The sequence below is a fragment of the Neolamprologus brichardi genome, chromosome 18, assembly GCF_056152115.1.
Source record: "Neolamprologus brichardi isolate AB-2024 chromosome 18, ASM5615211v1, whole genome shotgun sequence".
Lineage (NCBI taxonomy): Eukaryota > Metazoa > Chordata > Actinopteri > Cichliformes > Cichlidae > Neolamprologus > Neolamprologus brichardi.
The window spans coordinates 31,498,828-31,522,370 of NC_142121.1; the positions used below are offsets into that span (position 1 = coordinate 31,498,828).

At 40.7% G+C, this 23,543-nt stretch overlaps 2 protein-coding genes across 2 annotated transcripts; one reads left to right on the forward strand and one right to left on the reverse strand.

The window, feature by feature from the left end:
- Positions 1-851: 851 nt before the first annotated feature.
- Positions 852-16,370, forward strand: tgm1l1 (transglutaminase 1 like 1). The gene is made up of 14 exons (XM_006802732.3): positions 852-1,079; positions 4,036-4,328; positions 4,410-4,601; positions 7,141-7,392; positions 10,910-11,028; positions 11,277-11,384; positions 11,478-11,655; positions 12,240-12,378; positions 12,959-13,151; positions 13,336-13,489; positions 13,804-14,088; positions 14,909-15,069; positions 15,173-15,309; positions 15,404-16,370. Exons 2-14 carry the CDS (start codon positions 4,037-4,039, stop codon positions 15,546-15,548), a joined length of 2,355 nt encoding a protein of 784 aa, XP_006802795.1. The 5' UTR covers positions 852-1,079; position 4,036; the 3' UTR covers positions 15,549-16,370.
- Positions 16,371-18,876: 2,506 nt separating this feature from the next.
- On the reverse strand, positions 18,877-23,475 carry abhd4 (abhydrolase domain containing 4, N-acyl phospholipase B). Its single transcript, XM_006802733.3, has 8 exons — positions 23,145-23,475; positions 22,145-22,230; positions 21,928-22,032; positions 21,515-21,803; positions 20,051-20,232; positions 19,854-19,965; positions 19,571-19,757; positions 18,877-19,450 (listed from the first exon to the last, which is right to left on the reverse strand). The coding sequence occupies exons 1-8, from the start codon at positions 23,192-23,194 to the stop codon at positions 19,361-19,363; spliced, it is 1,101 nt and encodes a 366-aa protein (XP_006802796.1). The 5' UTR covers positions 23,195-23,475; the 3' UTR covers positions 18,877-19,360.
- Positions 23,476-23,543: the final 68 nt, after the last annotated feature.

Here is a 23,543-nt window from a genome sequence, read left to right on the forward strand (position 1 = left end):
CAACATATGCACCACATTTTTAAAAGGTTAAACTTATGCATCTGCAATTTCATCTGGAAACAAGTTTGAGGATATATTGATAATAATAACACCAACATTTACATTTAACATCACCTTAAATATTTTGCTTGCTTATGGCAGCCCTAATTCTAAGTAATAGTAAGTAATTTGTAATGCCTTACTGTAGCCTGTGAGAGCATTTCTCTCCTCTAGATGTAGCTGATTAACCAACCATCTAATGGTGATTGACACAGGAGGGCAGGTTTTGATATTTATTTATGCTGTCTGTGCCATCATCACCACGATCTGGTATGACTTCATAATTCTATTCTGCCAAGCCACAAAGCTGCTGATGCAACTTCAGTTATTCACTCTGCTTGCTTGTATTGGCCAATGAGTCATAAAACCTCGAATAGGTGTTCAATTATCCCGGGATTAACTTATGCCTTGGTTATTAGGAAGTTCAAACTTTGCGCGGTCAGAGGTCAGAATGGGTTTGACTTTGAGGTTTTCCTGTAAAGCAATCAAGAAAAGGAGAAGAGAAAGTTTGGCTAAATCAGCACTTTCTTGAATGTGACGGATTTCCTGAGTTCATAACTGAAAACATCCATGAGATTTTTGTTATTTTTGGTCCTATTGTATGCGCCGTATAAAGCAGACACAAAAAATAGTTCTTCAGGCATGCCGTCCTTATCTCTCCTCTTCACTGTCTGTCACCTTCCCTTGTCTTTCTCCATCGATAAAGTTTTGCTAAGTGTTGCACAACGAAAATTTGGGTCCTCCGCCTTGTCCCACTCTATGCTCTCTGACGCATCGCGCACAAACGTCATCTGCACCTTCTGTTGGGAGTGGGAAACTTCAAACCAGGGCGGGGCGGTGGTGCTAAGCGGTGTGAAACAGGGGTGTGTGTGTCAGCTTTAAGTACCGCGCAGGACATTCCAGGGCACCCTTAAAATTCTGATCCACGAACGGAGCGCATTAAGACGAAAAGTTTCCAAAAGTTCTCACAGGCTGAGAAATATACTCACGACGACATCCAGGTCTCATCGTTGATCCAAAGAAGAATCCATACAGAGAAAGTAAGTTTTTCAACCACTCACATTTCGCTTTCACAGGCACAGGCGTAAAGTTGTGCGCATTCTTTCTTGGTTTTGTTGTACAGTTAAACTCTTACTGGATCTTTCTCCACGGGGAAAAACAAGTTAGGAAAGCACGAATTTGAGGGCTATGTTCATCATTACAATTAGCCACCTCATCTAATTTGTGTCCAGTAGAAAGTAGTAGTGCATTTTTGTTGTTTAAACGTTTTCTACGTTCATTTAAAAACAAACAAACACAGTCAATTAGTTCAGGTATTTTCATGGCTTCAGCCTTTTTGGTTGGCAGCCAGCTGCTGCAGCTCATCCCTTTCTTTTCTCAATGACCTAGACGATGTGTAGTGTATAGGATTTAAGCAATATCTCTATGTACTTAAAAAAATTACACTGGAACTCCAGGAATTTGTTGCGACAGTTTAATAATCAGTCAGTTTTACATGGGACCAAACTCACTGGACAAACAAGCCAGTTGAATCTGGTTTTGCTGCAGACAAGATAAAGTTAAATTTGTGGGGGGCATATCAGGACCTAGTAGGCGTACCAGCCATGCCAACAAAAACTGGAAGAAAAGTGCAGGACTGCGGAGATACAGAGCAAAGTACAATGGAAGAAAGTGATATGAGTGGTAGTGAGAGTAGCAAAGGGAGGACGAGATGAAGAATACTTCATTTCAAGCTTGGCTGATGGCTGTATTACAGTATAGATCATTTTAAGTTTGTGCATTAGAGTGTGAGCAAGGGAAGAGAAAGGCTGCCAAAAAATTAGGCTTGTGAAATGACTTTTCATGGTTCTAGGGGGTTCAGTGGATGTCTCTAATTGGCCAATTTTAGACCATCTTGGTGCAAAAGGAAGATAAGGCTTCATTTTAAAAAGGACAAAAAACGCTTGTAAGTTGCTTGTTTACTTAGTTATGTTTCAAAAGATCCTGTAATAGCTCATATGGAGGGTGTTTGTTTTTCTGCCTCGCTTCCTTTTTTTCATATTCAGTGAGCCTAACAGTATCGACTTGAGCTTTGGGTGAGGTCACTGTGTGAAAAACATACAGCTTTATCATCTTCCGTCAGGATTCAGATGAACTCAGGAAGCCACAGAGTTAAAAAATACAAAACGTGACCGTCACACAGATGGTGTGCATGCATTGATTTTAAAAGCTTTGAGGCTATGAGGCACACCTCCCTCTTCCTCAGCTGTTGTCTGCCCTTTGACCTCTGCCCTTTCCACCCTGTGTCGTGACATGCAAATAGTTACCCTTGAAAATCAGCTCAGCCACACTGGATCAGCAGCTCCCATCTGTCTGCGTTATCATCTAAACATTCCTGTAATGCTTTTTTATTTCACCGGTCAAACCTGTACCTGTAAACTGGTATGCTGAAGTTATGTACAGAAATGATTGAATGTGTGGTAACTCCTCCCCAAATTAACTACTGTCCAATCACAGCTCACTCACTATAACTAGAAATGATCTCCAAAGTAAGCCCTAAATGTTACCTTGTATCTTGTTTATAGGGAAACTTAGGGCTACCCCCAAAGCTAAGGAGCATATTATTAGTTAACTACAGTACAGTTCATGTTCAAGTTCAAAAGTATTAACATTGCCTAGAAGTCAAGATGCTCATGTTCTGCTGACGGTGGCTCATGTTTAGGTGGTTGTGAATCAGAAGGTAGAGCCGATCATCTAGTAACCGGAAGATTAGCGGTTCAGTCCCTGGTTGCACAGGTCGGTATGCTAAAGTATCCTTGGGCAACATACTGAGCAACCACATTTCTGACTGTGTATGCTAATGTTAGATCAAAAAGCACTCAGACGTAGAAATAAAGTGCTTTTGATGAATTAATAAATGAATGGGTGAAAGCCACATGCTCAAGTATAGTAGAAAAGAGCTATATAAGAACCAGTTCATTCACCAGTAAGAACTGGTAACAAGCACACACATGCACATACATATATGTTCATGGCTATTTGAATTGTATTGCTCTATAAACCACGTGTCTGCTATTAACGTTTCATTAATAACACTGTTTTCTCCCAACAATGTGCATCACTGCAGCTCATTACAGTTTACATGTGCTAACAAAACTTCACTGATGGTTTGTTTTTGAAAAACAAAATAGCGTTCACATTTGCAAAGTTGCATGTCACACACAGCTTGTGATTTTGTTTTGATAGAGCGAAGATGCAGATGGTAAAACCAAAAGAAGGATTGAGGGAAAACCGTCTCCTCCCTCAGATTTGCATTCTAGTAAACACAAGAACGAGCGAGGAAGGTCAGGCCAATCCTCAAAGAGACTAACGATCTCATTCCACTGTGATTATTAGTGCAGTGTATGAGGGTGGGGATGTGACAGTATGATAAATGCTCGTAAGGTGCACGACCCTGTCCACTTGCGCTTGCAGTCAATGTGCACGCAAAAAGACATCACGAGCACAGCGGCTACACTGCTCTCCAGCAGCTGAGGCGCAGCAGATTGAATCCAGCTGCTCGTAGCAGTTATGTTTGCTCACGCAGAGCACCTAAGAAGGACGAATGGCGAAATTCCCCGAAATTGTTTGGCAAGGACTTGCAGCCGAGTAGAGTCCATGTCAGGAATGTAGTAATGAATGAAACTAAGAAACAAGGAAACTGTTCATTTAGTCCATCGCATTGTTTTTATTACAAAGATATGAAATAAATTGGACTGCCTGTGGCCTCTCATTACTTGTGAGCAGTTAATTGATATAAAATATTAACTGTATGTGTACTTAATTAATCTCCTTTCTTTCTATTTGTGGGGTCTTTACTTTACTATATATATGTTGGGAACTGGCCGATAAAAAAAAATAAAACTGAATGAAAATTGAATTTTAGTGAATTAAAAGACCAGAGAATAGTGCATATAATCGGTATCCAAAATTCTTCTCTTTAGAATTACAGTTAACATTTTTTCATGTGTTTTCCAGAATGCCAGGTGAGCGGTTAACAGTAAGAACTACATCAGAGATTGGGCGATTCCCCGGAGCAGCCCCACCCACAAGGGTGGAGCTGACCATCCAGAATGAGGGTGAGAAGAAGCAGGAGGAGGGGGGCTGTCTATGGTGGCTCAGAAAGATGTGCCCATGCTGCTGTAAGCACCCAAACACCACCTCATATGATGTCACAGATAAGGTGGAATTCACCAAACTCCCAACCCCTGCCGCCGTCGTAGATCCCCCCAAGCCGAAGCCCGAGAACGGAGAGGCAAAGGAAACAGATGGTAACGACACTTATTTTAAACTGTGTGAAAACATCACATTGTTTTTGGCATCAAATCTGATATTCAACCCTCTCCTGTTAGAAGGGAAGCTGTCAGTGTGTTCGGTGGACCTATTGAGTTCCAAGGCAGGTCAGAACAGACAGGAGCATCACACTGACCTGTATCACGGGGATGAGCTGATCCTTCGCAGAGGCCAGACCTTCCAGATAGAGGTTGAGCTCAACAGGCCCTTCAGTACTGACACTGACAAGCTGTACCTGGAGCTGAAAACAGGTATGAAGCCAGTGGCTGGACAGTGTCCATCTTTTTAAAACCAAAATATGAAGAAAAATGAATTAAAAATTGTAACAATGAGTATGATCAATAGTTTTTTTTAAGCCATTTAAAAGACAGTTTTAAAAGTAACAGATGCACATTGTAATTAAGTGTATGTGGGAAACATTGCATGTGGGAGATAACATTTAACGCTGACGTTACTGGAAGGTAAGTCATCCAATAAAACGCTGCTTTCGATTTTTCATAGGAAAAGTGCCACTAACTATTTGTAAACTTTTTTTGCGTTTAAAATTGTTGGATTGCCTTTTAACCAAAATTAGCTGCATTTGCAAACACAAGAAAGAAACCAGCGACTGCTCAAATCATGGGAAATACGGTCCAACTGTTGTGCATAGCTAGCACGTTTGATTTCAGCAGCAGCTCATGGCTGCACAACAAGTTCTGGATTCCACCCAGCAGCCCGCAGTCTTAACAGTTTCCAGGCCACGGGACACTGGACACCTCCCTGTGGTATTTACAGACCTCACGCTACACACTCTGGCAATACATCACCACCCAGAAGTGATTTGCTCCTTCTGCTGTGATAGCTTCATGGGGAGAGGGGAGGAAAAAAGAAACAAACTGCATGTAAGTGTCTGAGCTGTCCACATTCAGCAGACTGGCTGCCATCAGTGTCAATGTGGGCAGGGAACGGGCTCGAAGTGTTGCTCCAAAAGCAGTGATTTTTATCAGTAAAGCTTTCAAAGCTGTTGTTTTGAGCAGAAAAGAGACACTGTTTTTCATCATTTTCATGCTTTAAAAAAAAGTATGCTAAAAAAAAGTATTCAGAGGTGAGAGAGGAAGGGAGGGGTGTCCTGGATGCGGTCAAATGGAGAACAATGGTTTCTTGGTAAACTCCGTATTTCTGTTTGGACGAATGGTCGTCCAGCAGGGTTGCACAAAGCAAGCAGCTCAGAGGAGAACATCCAGAGGGTTTTAATCTAACTAATGGATTTGCTAGTCCTTGACAAAAACATGTTTAAAGGAACATTAAAGCTAAATAATCACTCACACAAATGTGCACGCTTTCTGTGGGGATGTGCACATACTGGAGCTTTGGAGGTTTTCCAGGCCCGCGGTAGTGTTTACTCTTGGAACCCACACATAGCTGGGCCAAAGACTATTATACGCATGTGGTTTACAGTTTGGAATGGTTGCCATACACTGGAAATAACATAAAATTACTGAGACGTGAAAAGGTTTGCAACCAGATTTTGTAAGGAGGTCTCTTTGCTGTTGTTGCTGCTGCCTTATTTGATCAAAATCTTCAAGGTTAGCTTATAATTACAAATAAACGAAAACAGGAAAACACTTTTTGGAGCTGTGCAGATTACATTTTCATTCAAAAACATAAAGCAAAGATATTTTACCACATCCTTGACAAGGTTATGTACATGCACTCATACACACACAGTACACTCAAATACACACATGCTCCCATTTATACCCTTATTTCTATATGAATCTGTTGCTCTTGTGCAACAAGTCGAGTATTAGATTTTGTGGGGGGAAAAATTGGATTAACTATATTTTAATTTAAATTGAACTAAATGTGTGGAACATTTGCCACAGGGCCGCTCACAGGCAAAGCTAAACAACAGTGTCCTGACTCAAGTTTTAAATTTAAAAAACAAATTCTCTGACTGTCTTTAAAACATTGAATGCCATGAATATGAATTTAAATGTACATTTTGTAAAAACTCTTCATAACTCTTCATAAAGTGTATTTGAAAAGAACCTCTGCCACAAGGTGGCAGCATTTTAGCAAAATAGTTGCAGTTGTTTACAACTATTTTTGAAATCCTTTGTCATCGCAATCAGTGTTGAATGTAACGCTTTCCAAAGTAACATGTTGCTCTATCATATTATATTTACACAATCCAGTAATTACAAGTTTGTTGTCACTTGCATTACAAAGCTTTTTCATTATTTGCACAACCCAGACAGAAAAAAAAGAAAAAACATGCTACATTGAGCTGACTTCAGTTCTTGTCAAGAGGAGGAAAATGGTGGAGCTATGGACGTTACTTTTATCTTTATTGCATAAACTGATGGTAAAGTGCATACTGCGTCCAGAACATAAATAACTACATAATACTATAATGCAACTTCAGCTCTTTGCAAGCATCTGCACAGATAGCATGCTAACACAAAGCTAGCCAAGAACCTAGGGTGATGATAAAGAGTGAATGCTAACCCCAGCCCAGCAGCCCGAACTTCAGCATGTGATAGATCAGTGATGAACAGTCCGGCTTCAGCCTCCATTTTTACCTGTTCATGTTAACAAGCACAACACTAAGCCTGGATACTCTGACTCGCTGTAACATCTTCAAGAGCACAGCCTGGTCCTATTTCAACCTTAGTTAATAACTCTGCAACTTTTAGAAGGATTTCAATTATTAAACAAGTGCTTTGACTATTAGTAGTTTGAGTAGAAATATACAAATAAATTTTTTTAAAAAAGGGAATAATATGGTTATGTATCTGTTTGGTGTAGGTTCCCTGCCCTTGGTATCCAAAGGGACCCATGTCATCATTCCACTGGTGAAGCACCTGGAAGACGAACGCTGGGAGGCCAAAATTGTAGAGCAGAACGGCAATAAGATCAAGCTGTCAATCAACTCTCCAGCCAACGCTGTGATCGGCTTTTACGAGCTCACTGTGACAACTTCTTCGCTCAAAGGCGACGCCACAACTACTTACACCTCCAGCAAGAACATCGTCATGCTCTTCAACCCTTGGTGTGAAGGTAAGCTGGCACCAATGGGAACAGGGAAGGCAGGGGTGGGTGTGGGTGGATTAAAGCCAGGGAATGTGGAAGAGAGGAAGGAAAGAAGACGACTCAGAGATGATTGGAAAAATAAAAAAAGAGAAGACGTGTGACCTTACATAACATTCCAGAAATGAATTACTTACTATCTGGATTTATGTTAGGCTTTAGGTAGAATTGAGTATCTGAAAAAGTCAATATTTTTCTGGGAGCAGCATCTGGGAGCAGCAGATTCCATCTGTCTAACTGCGAATACTCAGATAAAATGGATGCCTGTATAGCCATTTAATCTCCTAGAGCAGCTCTGGTATAATATTACACTTGGGTGATAAAGCCAAGTCAGTCCACGACTGACATGGGAATAGCTGTTGCTATTCCCATGAATAGCAACAGCGTGACTGTGTGTGACTGTGGTCTGTTATGCAACTCCCCCGGCTTGGACCAAAACTTCTGCCGTATTTGGTTTAGCCACAAGTGAGAGCACGACTTTCACCTGCATTGGAGATCAAAACAGTTTGGGTGTAAGATGAGGGAGACCTTTAGCGGGGTCATTCAATATGCAGATATGATTGCTAATTGTGTATGCCTAAATGCCTGTTGTTCAAAGAGCTGAAAGCACCATGACTTAAGAAAACAAACAAGAAAATTGGGAACATTTCTACAGAACGGAGGCACAGCAGAGAAAAATACATTCAGAAAAAGCGGAAAAAATGCTGCACGTAGCACAGACTACAATGGAAATGAAGCCAGGGTGGACTATAAGTAGTGGAGATGGCTGAAAGAAAAGAAAAACACTTTTAGGTGCTTCGGTTACTAATAAAGCTCCAGAAGTTGGCCGTCTGTCCCTGGTGTCCTGGGAAACACTGGAGACATTAAGTGTGTGACTGGCTTGGAAAGCCCCCTCCACAAGAGCTGGCAGAGGCAGAGAAGGAGGTCTGGGCATCTCTGTTGAGACTGCTGCCCCAGTGACATTGGTGGGTGGGTGGATGGGTGGATGGATGGATGGATGGATGGATGGGTGATCAGATGGATGGATGGATGGATGGATGGGTGATCAGATGGATGGATGGATGGATGACAAATAACGATGAAGGACCACACCACCTGGAGGATTACCACACCAGTTATCTGTGTCATAACTTTGACCAGCATCAAATAATCTGGACTAGTGAGGTTCAGTCTAAATATAACAGCAGATAGTTGTAATGGTTTTAGGGGATGAAACTGTCACCTAATGATTTTATGTTATTTCCTAATTTGGATAATACATTACCATTTATTTGAAGGAGTATTTTTTGTGAATATTTCAAATTCTCTTTATGTGGCTTTATTCATGTGATATTCAATCTTGTGTCCTGTGCTTTTTTCAGTAGAACTGGTTTGATATGAATTCTTGGTATAATAAGACATTGAAATAAAAAATTGTCTGTTATTGACTTTTTTTAAAAAAACTTTCTTTCATAGTTTTTCAATGTTTGCCGTTTCCTAGAGGGTTAAACTTACAATGTAGCCTTTCACTCCTGCAGAAAACATTTTTCTTTGAAGGGTTCAACAGCTAGAGGGGCTTTTCCTCTTTCAAAGAGAAAAAAGGAAAAAAAATGCCTTTACAGAAAGCTCACAATGGCACAGAAGCTCAGCATGATGGACATGCTGAGCTTCAGACAGCATTGCGAGTGTGTGATTCTTAGAAAGACAGGGGTCAGCACTGGTGCTAACTTGTCAGGCATGGTGGGTAAAGCTTCTCTGGGCTGGTGAAAGCAGCATGGTTCCTGAGTTTTTATGTCTTCCAAATTAAACTCTCAGTTAGAAATCCCATAATCAGAGTCATGTCTCCCTCCCCTCGCCCCAAACCAGTCAGGACAGATGGCCGCCCCTCCCTGTGCCCGGTTCTGCAGGAGGTTTCTTCCTGTTAAAAGAGAGTTTTTCCTTCCCACTGTTGCCAAAGTGCTTGCTCATATATTATTATTGTATGGTCTTTACCTTACAATATAAAACACATTGAGGTGACTTTTGTTCCAATTTAGCACTATATAACTACAATTGAATTGAATTATTATCGTCTTCTTGCCAGTGGCCAGCAAGAGGGACCAAATGTCTAATTTAGCTTTTTTACCTTGATATAAGTTATGTGAAGCCTGGCCCTTGCTTGCATCTGCTAATCTTAACCCTATTCAAAGCTCCACTAAGAAATTCAACCGTACAGTGTCATGTTGTACATTCTCAGAACTGTTATCTTAGACCCAAAATTCTATTTTTTTCTTTGATATTCGACAGAAAAAAGCGCATTTGCAAAGCAGCAAAATAAAAGAGAAAATAAAAGAAAAAACAGTGGACCTGGTTGTGATAAAACGCCTGTGTCTCTTTCATTATGGGGTTGCTGCTTTTGGCGGCATGCCCAATCTCCTTTTCCCTCTTTCAATCTCCTCTTCCCTAGACCAATCTCTCCCTCACACTCATAAAAGTCAAAATCCTACAATTACTGTATGAAGCGCCATGGGGCGAGCTTGCAGAAATCCTTACAGCTGGTGACAACCTGTCCTCTCCCTTGCTTTTACTGCCTCCGTGTGTATTTCCTTCCCGTTTTTATGCCTCTCCCTCCCTGTTTTGTACCTTTCTTGCTATCTGCTGACCTGACCTTCAGTCTTGTTCTTGGACCTCCTCCCTAACATCCTCCTCTGTGAATCTATTTCTTCCCACATTCCAGGAATTTTTTTTAGCAAGATATGAAAACCACAATTATCACAGCTGCCAGATACTATCAGCTTCATCCCTTAAAATCTCGAGACAATATGTTATGCTTCACTCTCTCTCTCCTCCTCCTCCTCTTCTTTTCCCACCCAAGCATAACTTCCCCTCTTCCTCTCCTATGCCCCCCGTACTTTGTTAAACCTCTTCCTTCCACTTGCATTTTCTTATGTCCATCTCAAACAGTTTGTTACTTTTACTGCTTTTCCTTTCTTTCTCTTTGTCCCGTTCCTCGTCCCCACCCATGGGCATTTTCAAGGTGGTGACAGTAACAGATAAAAAGGGATGGAAAAAGAAACACATAGACTCGGGTGAGGGGCGCACGCCCAAGTCTGGAGTGCTGAGGTCACCAAAACCAGACTTTTTCCCATAAGTGAGCGTGGGCCTCACTGCAAGATCTATGCAGTCATTGTGTTTCTTAACCATTTCCTGGCCTTGGGAACTTTTTTCACATGATAAATAAGAAAAAAACACATTCTTGAGTTGTTCCGTCACAAAGGAGGTGAATAAAGCAGGGATTTTAGGCCATTTTCACAAACAGGGGGGGCTCGAATGTTTCCGTTCATTAAAAGAAATTTAAAACATCTACTTAAAAAAGGGTTTCCTTGTATTCCCTGGTTTAATTAGACTGAACGTCAGGGATAACCACATAAATGTACTTAACTGTGCATGTATTATTGAAAGCCTGTTCTTGGAAGATTACATTTTCAGCGACATGAACCTAAATAAGAGCAAATTCCTGTGTTTCTAGAGGACAGCGTGTTCCTGGATAACGAGGAGGAGAGGAAGGAGTATGTGCTGAATGACACTGGGAGGATTTACTACGGAACGGAGAAGCAAATCGGTGCTCGCACGTGGAATTTTGGACAGGTACAAGCTACGAAGAGCAAGCTTGGTTTCTAAGCTATCATTACACGATTATGACCGTGTGGCACTTAACCTGTTTGTTCCTGCTGAAGATGGAATTATTTTAAACTGTACCTATATTTTCATTTTTTTCAGTCGCTGGTAATTTCTGTTTAAAAACAAAATGTTTTCATTTTTCTTTACAGTATTCAGTGTTCACAGGACAATTCTCCAAACTTTGGTTTCATAGTGAATTTTTTTCTTCATTGTAGTTTCATGAGGGAATCCTGGAAGCATGTCTGTTTATCATGGAGAAGAGTGAAATTCCGCCATCTGGTCGAGGGGATGCGGTCAACGTGGTCAGGGTCATATCTGCCATGGTGAGCTAATATACAAAAGAAAGACTTTTTTTCTAGAAAAAGTAGGAAAAAAATACAGGAAATGCAATGACCGTGTCACTGTGTCCTTTTTAGATAAATGCTCAGGATGACTACGGTGTTCTAGTTGGAAACTGGTCAGGTAATTACTATGACGGAGTCTCACCTACGGCGTGGAGCAGCAGCGTGGAGATCCTGAAGAAATACCACTCGACCAATGGAACGCCTGTGTCATATGGACAGTGCTGGGTCTTCTCTGGGATCACTACAACAGGTGATTATGAGGAAAAAAACAAAAGCAAGGGTGCTGGATGGCTGAGTGAAAGTTAAGAGTGTGTCTGTGGTGAAACCTTAAACTTTAGTAGGCAGTTGCAAGCCTTAGAAGGCATGTGAATGGATTGTACTGTATGTTCGGCTTGTGTGTGTAAAAAAGCTGCAAAGAATACCCAAGAGTGGGTCTTGGTGTGGATGTCAATTTAATTACAAATCCACAAATTTATTATAATCATGGCTTTTTCTCAGTCTTTGCATTAGCTCTCACAGTAACTCTGTCATAGAGCACTTCATATTCACTGTGTGTGCATCCAGGGAAGCTTGCATAGCTGACCCTAGCACATAATATTGCCCCTGATAGCAAGTCATAGCTTTTCTGCACTCCAAATACCTTGCATTGGCGTTCTTGACATACCATCTATATTTGTCACAGATAGAGCCACATGTGTTGCTTTCATTCAACCAGAATAATGAAATTCCTTGCTGCCTAAAGTATTACCATCTGAAAATCTAACTCAAGTATCAAATGGCCTTGCAGAAATAAATTTTAATTTATTTTAATTTTATCTGTGTCTTTGGTTTTAGTGCTGCGCTGCCTTGGCATTCCTTCCCGCAGTGTGACCAACTTCCAGTCAGCACATGATACCGACGTATCCCTCACTACAGATGTATACCTTAATGAGAATTTGGAGCCAATTGACTACCTCAATAGAGACTCTGTTTGGTAAGATATAGAGCTTTACGTAGAATGGCATCCTGCCATGAAAATCATCTAAACCTATGCTAAAGAAATGTTCTAAAGCGTTCTTGAAAATCCCCAAGTTGAAATTTCTTTTAAAAGTGCATAGGCTTTTTTTTGTATCTATGTGTTCTTTTATGCTGTATTAGTGGTATCCTACAAGAGCCCTTAGACATTCTGTCTGCATTTTCCATATCCCTATAACTGCCTGAACACCCGTTCACTATAACTGTGAAACAGGGTACATGTTGTGAATGTAGCTAATGTAACAAAACCTAAACCCATATCCTTAATTCCTATTAAATTGTTAAGATGTGTTTCACTTCTACAAAAATTGCCAGCTATGTTCAAAGTCAGTAAGATATATCTACAAATGCCACCAAAAGTCTCTAATGAACACTTTGCATTTTATACAAAAAATTAAAGTGCAAAATTGTGGCATAAACAAGCTAACTGCTTTATGCTAAGCTAAGCTAACTACATGCTAATTGTATTATTATATTAACCTAAAAGGAACAGTTTAATTTACTTAAATTCAAAATACCTAAACTCTGTCTAACTGTAGGAATTTCCACGTATGGAATGACTGCTGGATGGCCAGACCAGACTTACCTCCAGGTAATGGAGGCTGGCAGGCCGTAGACGCCACTCCCCAGGAAACTAGCCAGGGCACCTTCCGCTGTGGCCCTGCTTCTGTGAACGCCATCCGCTCTGGCCATGTCTACCTTAAACATGACACGCCGTTTGTCTTTGCTGAGGTGAGTGTGTGTTCTTGAACTGAACTCTTTGTTGTTTTGCATGTACTAGATATAGATATGTAAGAATTTCAGAAGTGGTCTTTGCAGCTTGAACCGTCAGCAAAAGATGAATCATGTAATCATATGTAAAAAGGGTAACCTGTTCTGTTTGAGCTTATTGTGTTTATTGGTATTTTTCTGGCAGGTCAACAGTGACAAAATTTACTGGCAGAGAAACCTGGACGGCACATTTAAACAGATCTACAGTGAAAAGAAAGCTGTCGGCCACTGCATCAGCACCAAAGCGGTGGGCTCTGATAAGCGGGCAGATATCACATCCTTGTACAAACATGAAGAAGGTACTGGCAGCTATTTTTTACTTGTCTAATTGTAAGTCTACCTTAGACTGATGTTCCAGAAACAGACACAATCATTTCTGCACCACCTGGAAATATCTTAATAAGCAGTGATTTAGTCCTGTCATTCTCTATAGATCATTTTGTTGAACTTATTCAACCCTCATCAACTGTTCACCTGCTCTCCACAATTCTTTAAATATAGCTCTCTGTTTGTTTTCATTGGAAACACTGTGCACCATATCTCTTGCATATGTCAGTAAATCCTGAAACCTCTGACAGAATGAGGTGCACTTACATTCTCCTCCCTCTACTAGATTCAGAAGAAGAACGCATTGCAGTAGAGACTGCAAGTCGCTATGGCAGCAAGCCAGATGTCTATTCCACACCAGTGGCAGAAGATGTGTCAGTGGAGGTAAAGGTGGATGGCGAGGGACCCAGGATGGGTGCTGATGCCCAGTTGAAAATTCTGGTGAAGAATCTAAGCTCACAGCCCCGCCAGGCAACAATCCACAGCCAGGTGGCTGTCATGTACTACACTGGAGTGCTGAAGGGCACCATCAAGAAGGAACAGATGCCTGTGGAGCTTTCGCCTAATGAAGGTTGGATTTCGAGCTCAATTATGAAGCTGCACTATCTATGTAGGGTTTTGGTCTTAGTTGTTATTGTCAAAACCTCTTCAGTACAATTTGATGTGAAATTAGCAACATCTAGGCCCAGTTAGAGTAAAAAAGATGATACGTTTTGGCGCGATTAGGAGAGCCCCACCTCTGTGATTAGCAATTGCTACCTTTTGTTTGGATTTTCCCTTGCTTATCAAGACTGGTTTAAAACAAACCCAAGGGTGAAAGCTAAAACGCTAAACTCAAGGCTTTAAAATAATACGACAAAACTTCCATCTTTTAGCTCTTGCTGCTCTCCCATCACAAAAAAAAAAAAAAACAAGCTTCTAAAGGTCTGGAAAACTTTATACATAAATGAAAGGTAGAAGATGCGAAATACTAACATTTTATGTCATGTTTAATTAAATTAGTTTGTTAAACAAATATTTTAATCTAAAAAGTAAATAAAGGCTAAGAAGATAAAACTGTGTGATACTAAATCAAGCAACAGTCATTTTATTACTCATAACTGCAGCTCTTTGTTTAGATGTGAAAAAAGATAAGGTAACAAGAGTTTTGGAAATGCACAGTCATGAAGAAAATTGGGGACAGGATCATTTTTAATCAAACTGAAAATTGAAGCAGAAAATCAAACTTATTTTCTGAAACCTTTACATTGTGCTTAGGCTAGGCTAGCTCGTCCTGTGGGAAGTTACTTGAGCCAAGCTAACTAGCAGCTAGCTGCTGTTCCAAAATGTCTAAGCATTCATTTAAATTGAAAACAACAACAACAAAATTTGCTTTTTTTCCCATCACATAGAGAAAACCATTGACTGGGTCCTGCCCTACCAACAATACCAGAGCCAGCTGGTGGATCAAGCAGCCTTCATGCTAACCCTGTGTGGAAGAGTCACTGAAACGAAGCAAGTGCTAGCTAACCAGACAACTTTCAGGCTTCGCACACCTGACATCACCATCACAGTAAGATTTCATTTTTTCCCCCCTTATTCATACAGTGAGCATTATTTTAACACAAATGCATAACAGGTATCCCTCTTGACTAATTTAACTCTTTTTCTGGCAGCCTATTGGAGACGCCGTTGTCGGTAAAGAGATGGCTGCCAAGATTACTTTCACCAACCCCCTGCCATCTACACTGAAGGGAGTGGTGTTCCGAGTGGAGGGCCTGGGCCTTCAGGAGGGCCATGAGGTGGTCGTGGGGTAAGAACAAGTCTTTCTCTTTTTTGCCTCCCTTTCTCTTCCACTAACATTTTTGTATCGAGACTAACGTTTCATTTCATCTTGCCCCTCTCAGTGACGTCGGCGCCCACTCCAAAGTGACGCTGACAGAGCACTTCATCCCCTTCCAACCAGGACCCAGGAAGCTGGTGGCATCCCTCGACTGTGAACAGCTCTCACAAGTGCATGGAGTGGCTGACATTGTTGTTCTTGAACAATGAAAGGCACCACAATGATCAGCTTCTCGCACAACACTTATTTCTTATAAAATATCAACTGACAATGCCTCATCATATTAAGTGTGCTAGGTTCCCGTATCTTGAGCTATACTGTTTGTTTTTTACTGCAGAAAATGTTTAATTTTTGATATTCATAAAACTTTTAATAGATGATTTACTGTAGCATTATCAGTATTACTACTATTTTTACATTTTAAATAACAGAAATTCACACTTGTGTCTTGCTGTGGGAGAATTGTAATAGACGTGTGACAAAGTGCTTTTTGACTAACAAGGGTTTGTATCCTTAGACTTCTAAAACAAGTCCATTTGAAGACACTGAACAAAACCTGTGAAGGTGCAGAAAGTCAGGCAACATTGAGCTAATGTAAATACTATATATGTTGCTAGTCATAATGTGAAAACCGTTGTCTGACAAAATGAACCTCACATGGCTTATATGAAGGGAGGGAACTGTGACGTGCTTGGAAAGGGAACAATGCTGACTTTAGCAAATGTAACGTTTAAACGTACCAATTCAGAAAACAGAAAATGATGTCGTCTGCAAGGACACGGATTACCACTTATTTCAACTGTCAAATGAAATGAAATTTATTTTATTAAAAACCCAAACCCCTCAAATGTCTGCATATCCGAAACGAGACCACAGTAGCCTTAGTTCAACTTCTCCTTGTCTCTTTTACTTCAGCACTCAAAGTTTAATGTGAAGGAAACTATTTTAATACCATTAAACTATTTATCTACCTGGAATGTTTTGGTTTTTGTATCATCTGTGCTGTGTCTTTAATAAAAGTCACACTGAAATGATGTTGCAGCTCTTTATTAAACAAGCCTGTGCTGGTTAAAGGTGACGTAAGCCTCACAGAGTAAACAGGAAACTTTCCCCTTTCCACTGGAATTGAACAATGTTTTATGGCGCAAAAAAAGAGAGAGTGACTCATTTCAGCCTTACAAATTACGGTGGGTGACACACCTTTACTGTGTTTCACCAATCAGGATGAGTAATGTATTCCCAGGTACTTAAAGCTGACTGTGCTAAGGCAGTGGCTCATATTTTTAACATTTTGCACAGAGAAATATTGCGCCCTTTATGTCACTCGACTCGTTTAACAGCTCTAATTTGTAGCTCTCTTTCACATTCAAGGCATTAGAAAATCTACGAGTTCATAAAGGAAGTAATCGCTGTCGTTGAAGCCATCAGAGAAAGATGTCAGATCATATTCCTTGCGGTGCTATGAACTCACGTATTTCCTGAATTCCAGTTCATCAAGCATTGTGACGGTGGGCTTGTCGGACAGTTTGAGGTGGAATTTGACACATTTAAAAAACTGGGGTTTTAAAATTCATCTGAATGTTAAATGTAGCGTATAATGTCCCGGTAATTATAGTATGCCAAAAAGAGATGTAATAACAGTTTTACCGTTTACTTTATCACAAATTTGATGATGTAATATTACCTTTCACATTAATACAATGTTATTTTTTTAATTTTATGTTTTATAGTTCTGCATTCAGGCACAATTTTTATTACTTATCACATAAAATTAAAAGTTTAAGATTTATAATAGTAAAGTAAGAAAAGTAAATGTAAAAAAAGTTACCTTTTATAGCTGTTAATCAAGTTTTTTGTTTAGATTTATAATTTGTTATACTTTTGATGTTACATTTTTTCTTAACTTATTACCACCTTCAAACACGGTACAAAAATATATACAACTGTATTTTTACTTAATCAACTTCTGATTTATCACAAATATACTTTTTTCTTCAGTTGCATTTATTTTTATGCTACATTTACTTTACAGGTTAATTTAAATCTATATACTTGTAAGTTTTACAGTTTTAAACGGCTGTTCTAACAATTGGTAAATATATATATTTTAAGTGACTTTCTCATTTGATATTTATAATTCATATCCATTCGTCAATTTGTCCATTTGGAGTCGCAGACAGGGGTGGATAGGGTGTAGCCTATCCCAGCATTCACTGGGTAGGTGGTGGGTACACCCCTGCCGTGAGGGAACAATGCTAACCGCTATACCAGGGGTCTGCAACCTTTTACACCCAAAGAGCCATTTGGACCCGGTTTCCACGCAAAAGAAAACACTGGGAGCCGCAAATACTTTTTGACATCTAAAATAAAGATAACACTGCATATATTGTTTTTTACCTTTATGCTTTGTGTGAACAACTAAGGTGTGTTGCTTATGAAATCCATGAAGTGCTACAGAGAAAATTACATTTTATTTATGTATTCAACACATTTTGAACTCTTAAAGAAATATAACAAAAAGAAAGACACCAACCTGAACTAAAATGATCCATGTAGCAAACAAAAACTGCTGTGAGTCGCCACCCTTATATCGCCTTTGGGCTGTTGGAGCCTTGACCTGACTTTTAAAAAATAATTGGTAAAAAAGCACTATGCTGCTGAAAAATTAAAAATAGATATTTGCAAAATTCTGTCTAAATATGTATTTTACCAGGTTAATGCGTGCGGCGGGGCGTGGTCTGCAGCGCCGCTGCAGGGGAGGCGGACGCACCTGAGCCACACCCGCAATCATGATCGCTGCCTTTACGTCTGCGCTATCTGTGCTGTTGTGTTGTTGGTGGTGTATGTCGGGCTGTGAGGTGAAAAGCTACAGCCGGCTGTATACGTACAGCAACCGTGTGTGAAAAGTGTTCAATAAAGAGATGCTGAAAAGCGTGTTCATGCAAACATCGTCGGTCTGCCGTGATATGTTTACAATGGGACTTCTGCTCCTGAACCTCTGCGCACAGCGTCTGCTAATCGGGGCTGTACGAAGTCAGTTTACGCAGGACTGTAAGCTGTCATCTGTCAGGCGTGAGCGGTGTTTGTCTTTAACATAGTTCACGGTGGAGAACAGCTGCTGACATAATGTGGATCCGAAGATCCATAATTGGCCTACCTGGAGTTGAAAGTCTCGATAAATGCACGGCGTTTCGGCGGGTATATCGGCTTCCGTGAGTGTGACGCTTATTTTGAGCGATGAAAAAAATAATAGAATATAATTTTATTTTTATATTTCAATATCACAATAATCTTCCAATTTAGAACTACAAGTTAAAAAGAACTAACATAAATAAAATACACTTCAGCTAAATACTAATTTATTTCCCAAACCACGCGGAGCCGCAGTATAAGGACTAAAGAGCCGCAGGTTGCCGACCCCTGCGCTATACAGTCGTGCCGCTGATGGGCAAAACCCACTGAGAGTATAAAACCTAAAAAATATGCCAGCTGTCACTGCCCCCTGCTGGTGGGGCAATAAAGTGCATCACTCGTGGGTAGTTTAAATAAGCTTTTACTGGTTTCATTTTACAAAATACAGCTGATTGATACATGAGGAAGACATTAAGAGCAGGGATTAAAGAAAAATTGTCAGGCACATATTGAAGTGTGAACCGGGAATCATGTGGCTGATGAGCCAATATATAAATATAAATAAACTCAGTGCATCCATAGCCGTGTGCGTGTTCCACTGAGTGTTAAAGGAATATGACAACCCAGTATATTTCGGCACTGGCAGTTCGGTTAATGCTCTTCATGAAAATGTCAAAAGTAAATGTAAATAACACTAAAAACCCTTTCTAACAAATATAAGAGTTTTACTGGAATAATAATAACAACAACAACTTATTACAATAAAGAAACTACAATCAAAATCATGGCATTTCAATATGCAGACACACCCAGCATACTTCACATGCAAAAGTGCCGGTGCTAAGACCATCGCCATACTTTTTCTTAACAAGTTCAGTCCAAAAACATGTCAGTTCACAGATTTACAAATATTTTCAACAACTCTGTTGAACTCCCCTGGTTGATCTGCGTACACGTGGTGGGAGGCTTCATTTATCAGCTGCACAGAGGAGCAGATAGGAGCAGTCAGCAGGAATGTACAGCAAAGTTGAGTTTAATTATATCAACATGACATTAAGCTGAATTAGACTCATATGCTTGTCTTTGTGTCTCTACTTACCAGCACTCTGGTGTTGGAGTGGCTCCTAATCTGAGCCATTTTGTATCCGGATGAGCTGTCCACCCAGGACTGTGCTCCATACAGCAGAGTGACGGGCATGGAGGTGGGCAGCTGATGAACCCGATCCAGCATCGGCCTCTTAGCCCATCCCAAGGACTCCGTCATGGCCCTGAAACCCACCTCTCCACTTGGATGGAGGAAGAGAAAGAGAAGGTTATCACTTCTCTCTAATCAGAATCACATTTTTAAAAAGGGGGGGGGGGGGGGGGTGTTCTTCACATACCTTGGTGTTTGTGCGTTACAGTGGTAGATGTACTGGGTCATGGTGTCGTCATCAAACAGATCTTCAAACTTCCTTTTGAAATCAGGACGGAATCTGTTCACCAAGCCCGGACCTGGATGCAGAACACGTTGTGAGAAGGAGGTCGCAACATTACGCGTGCCACAGCGCAGCAGCAGAAGGATGTTCGCACTTCTTACCCAACGGTCCCGCTGCTCTAATCACAGCAAGTGGGTTGAAGAGGGTAACGACTGCTAGGATAGCCTTCACCCAGCGGGGAGGGGACGGCCTCTTCACCACATCTGTCCCCTGGCCCTGCTGGTTCTGGACCTTGGGTCGCTCCGGAAAACCCCAGGGATCTACCAGGATAAGGTGTGATACTCTGTGAAAAAGAAAGCAGAATATAATCATGATAACATACAGCACGATGTATTAGTATGAGTCGATAGCTCATTTATAGAAAAAAGTCACGAGTTGGTAAAAATGAAACATTACAGGAGAAATAACTGATGGCTGAGACTGAAGCAACACAGTACAGTTTCAAGCTTTAACACAATAACAGGCTGTAAAAACAAAGGGAAGCTGATGAGGTTGGTGATCATTTTCACATTACAGACAGTAACGTGACCCCCTGTTAGCACAACAAATATTAGTCAGTGCAGATTTAAGTTTAATTTGCTAAAAAAATAAATGTCATTTTTATTGATGTCTGACATAGTGGGTTATTCATTACAAAGAGGACACACTGTGACTATAAATTGATGGACATGGTCGACAGAGTGTTGGATGTTTGCTTAATTGACACTAAACGCCCAAAGCCTGCCCAGAAAATATCCCCAACATCATTAGAACACCAGCAGCAGCCTGAACTTCTGACACAAAGGAGAACGACCCCAAGCTTTCATGTTGTTTATGTCAGATTCTGACCCTAACACCGAATCTCAACAAACAATTTTCCCGTCTTTTATCCTGTCCAATTTTAGTGAGCCTGTGTGAAGATGCTCTTCTGGATAATTTGTAACAACTGTTTATTTAGTTACTGTGACCTTCCAACAACTCAAAGCAGTCTGGCCATTCTCCTCTGACCTCTGGCATCAACGAGGCATTTTCTCCCAGAGAAGTGCCGCTCGCTGGATATTCTCTCTTTTTTGGACCATTCTCTGTTAATCCCAGAGGAAAAAAATTCCCAGAAGTAGCTTTATCTAAAAAATTTACTGCTGCCCATTTGGACCAACCATGACACATTCAAAGTCACTTAAATCATCTTTCTTTGCCATTTTGAGGTCCCGAGCATTATTTTGACCACGTCTCCATACCTGAATGCGGTGATTTGCTGCCATGTGATTGGCTCATTAGAGTTCTATTAACAAGAAGCTGAAGAGGTGTACCTAATAAAGTGGACAGTCAGATTATACTTTGGAAATTGTTGCTTTCTTGAGGACAGTAATATAAGATGATTTGTATACTGTTCATATCTATACAGTACCATTAAGCTACAGCCAGCCTTTAATAACATAACAGGTTTATTATGTTGCTATGGCCACGCCTGGTTAATATTCAACATGACACATGTGACGCACGTAATTCAAATACTGGTGACTAATGTAAGCCACAGGTAATTCCGACCACAGGTGATGGACTGCGTATTTCATCAGCTTTCTTACCTAGATGGATACTGAATGGCATACGAGGTCGCCAGGTAACCCCCCAGGCTGTGTCCCAGCAGAATCATGTTCTCCAGGCCTACAGACTGCCTCCACTGTTCAATGGAGTCCACAAACTGCTCCTCTGCCTTGGCAGCATCTGAAGGGAAGGGAGGCCTGGAACTCCTGCCAAAACCAAGGAGGTCAAACGCGTAGACGGGCCTTGACCGGCTCAGGGCGTCTAGGTTCCTGATCCACAGACCCACCCCTCCTCCAAAGCCATGAACCATCACCAGTGGAGTCTTAGGCACTACAGGCAATACAGGAACAGGAAAGAATGATGTATTACGCCATTGTTATGACAATTCATACTTTAGAGCTATGTCTGCTTATAATCAAACAAAGAATAGGAAAAAGGGAGCTGAGATCTCTACCTTGTTCTACAGGTTTGCGAACCGCCTTGTTGGTGATGGTCAGAGTCCATATCCGGTACTGGTTTTGTAGGGTCACAAATCTAGCCCATAGATCATTCTGAATACCTGATGTTACCAGACAAGGAGGAATAATCATTAGGGTTAAAGCCTTAAACAAAAACAGTTATATATCATTTCCTGTTATGTAATCACCCAGCTAATATCAACATATCCTTACAGGCAAGAATCTTAGATTCAGTTGTCTTCAAAAGGGACATGGAGGTAGGGCGCCAGGAAGGCCACCAGCTCCAAGCTGAACTTGTCCTGACGAGGACAGAATGAGAGAAAGACATTTAAAGAATGAAGGGATATTAGATAGTGGAGTAGAAACACAATACAAATTCCTCCGATGCAAAACCAAGCAAGTAAAATCAATGTTATCATTATTTGAAATACAAATAATGTTGCATATATAATGCACTTGACACTTGAGTGGTACAGAGCCAGAGCCGAGAGTCACGTTTCATCATGCTGTTAATCAAAGTCAGACTTGTAGGACTGATGGTGGTGGGGTAAATCCTGGTTACCTCCATTCTCATTAGCATTCATTTTTAGAATAATAGTTTTTTTTTCTACACTGAGGTACCAAAAGGACAGGATCATCATTACATCAGGTACATCCCAGGAGCTTTTCACCTATTCACCAATCAACAAGGCAGTTTAGCTTTGCTGAGTCATTTTGATAAGTCACACTCACCCCGGTTCCTCCTCTTTTTGTTGTCAGCCAATAACAAGTTAGAACGCACCTGTTAGCCAAGAGTGCAGATGACACTCCAATAGAGTCCTACCTACCTTATGATTACCTTATTAGACCTACCTTCACAAGTCAACAGTAGACTACACTTACCACCATTTTACTATAACTTTGTATGTCTTTGTTACTTAAAGCTAACTGTTAAATAACTTTCTGCCATACTAGTATTTGCCTTTATGTTTCCAAGAGTAATTTCACACAGAACGTGCCAAAGACCATGGCAACATCTACATTTTACATTAAAAGAAGCTAGAGACCGATTCACAAACAATGACACAGCACAGTCTTACAGTTCATCCCGCCCAGAGCCCAAAACGCGTCTGAATACAGACAGTCTTCCGAGATTTAAGTAACATATGATTAAAGGCGACTAGCAGCGTTTTGTGAATGGTTGTATTCGGCTGCATTAAGCTAAGTTACTTACTCTGTTTCACAATCGTTCTGCACAGGTGCGATGGTCGCAGGGTTATCCATTGGTGGGCATATTCCGGTGACTACATTCAGTCTGATCACGTTTGATAACACGCTCTGTCTCCTCTGCTTTCAAGTTACACTCAGCTGATGTATGCTAATTTCTAATGTTTTGTAACAAGTACATTCCTACGTCAGCTGATCAAACACAAAGATCGTCTCTCGAAATGATGCTCGAACTGTACGAAAAAAAAAGTCACACGTTCGGGGGTTGCGGATCCGCTTCTTCCTGTTGTCAGTTTACAGTGTTTTGTAGCCATTTGACATTTCAGCGCTTGTGCTGTTTTCATGTTTAGCTGCTAATATTAACCTATATAGGCAGCTTATGTAGGAGAGAGCAGTGTGGCATATT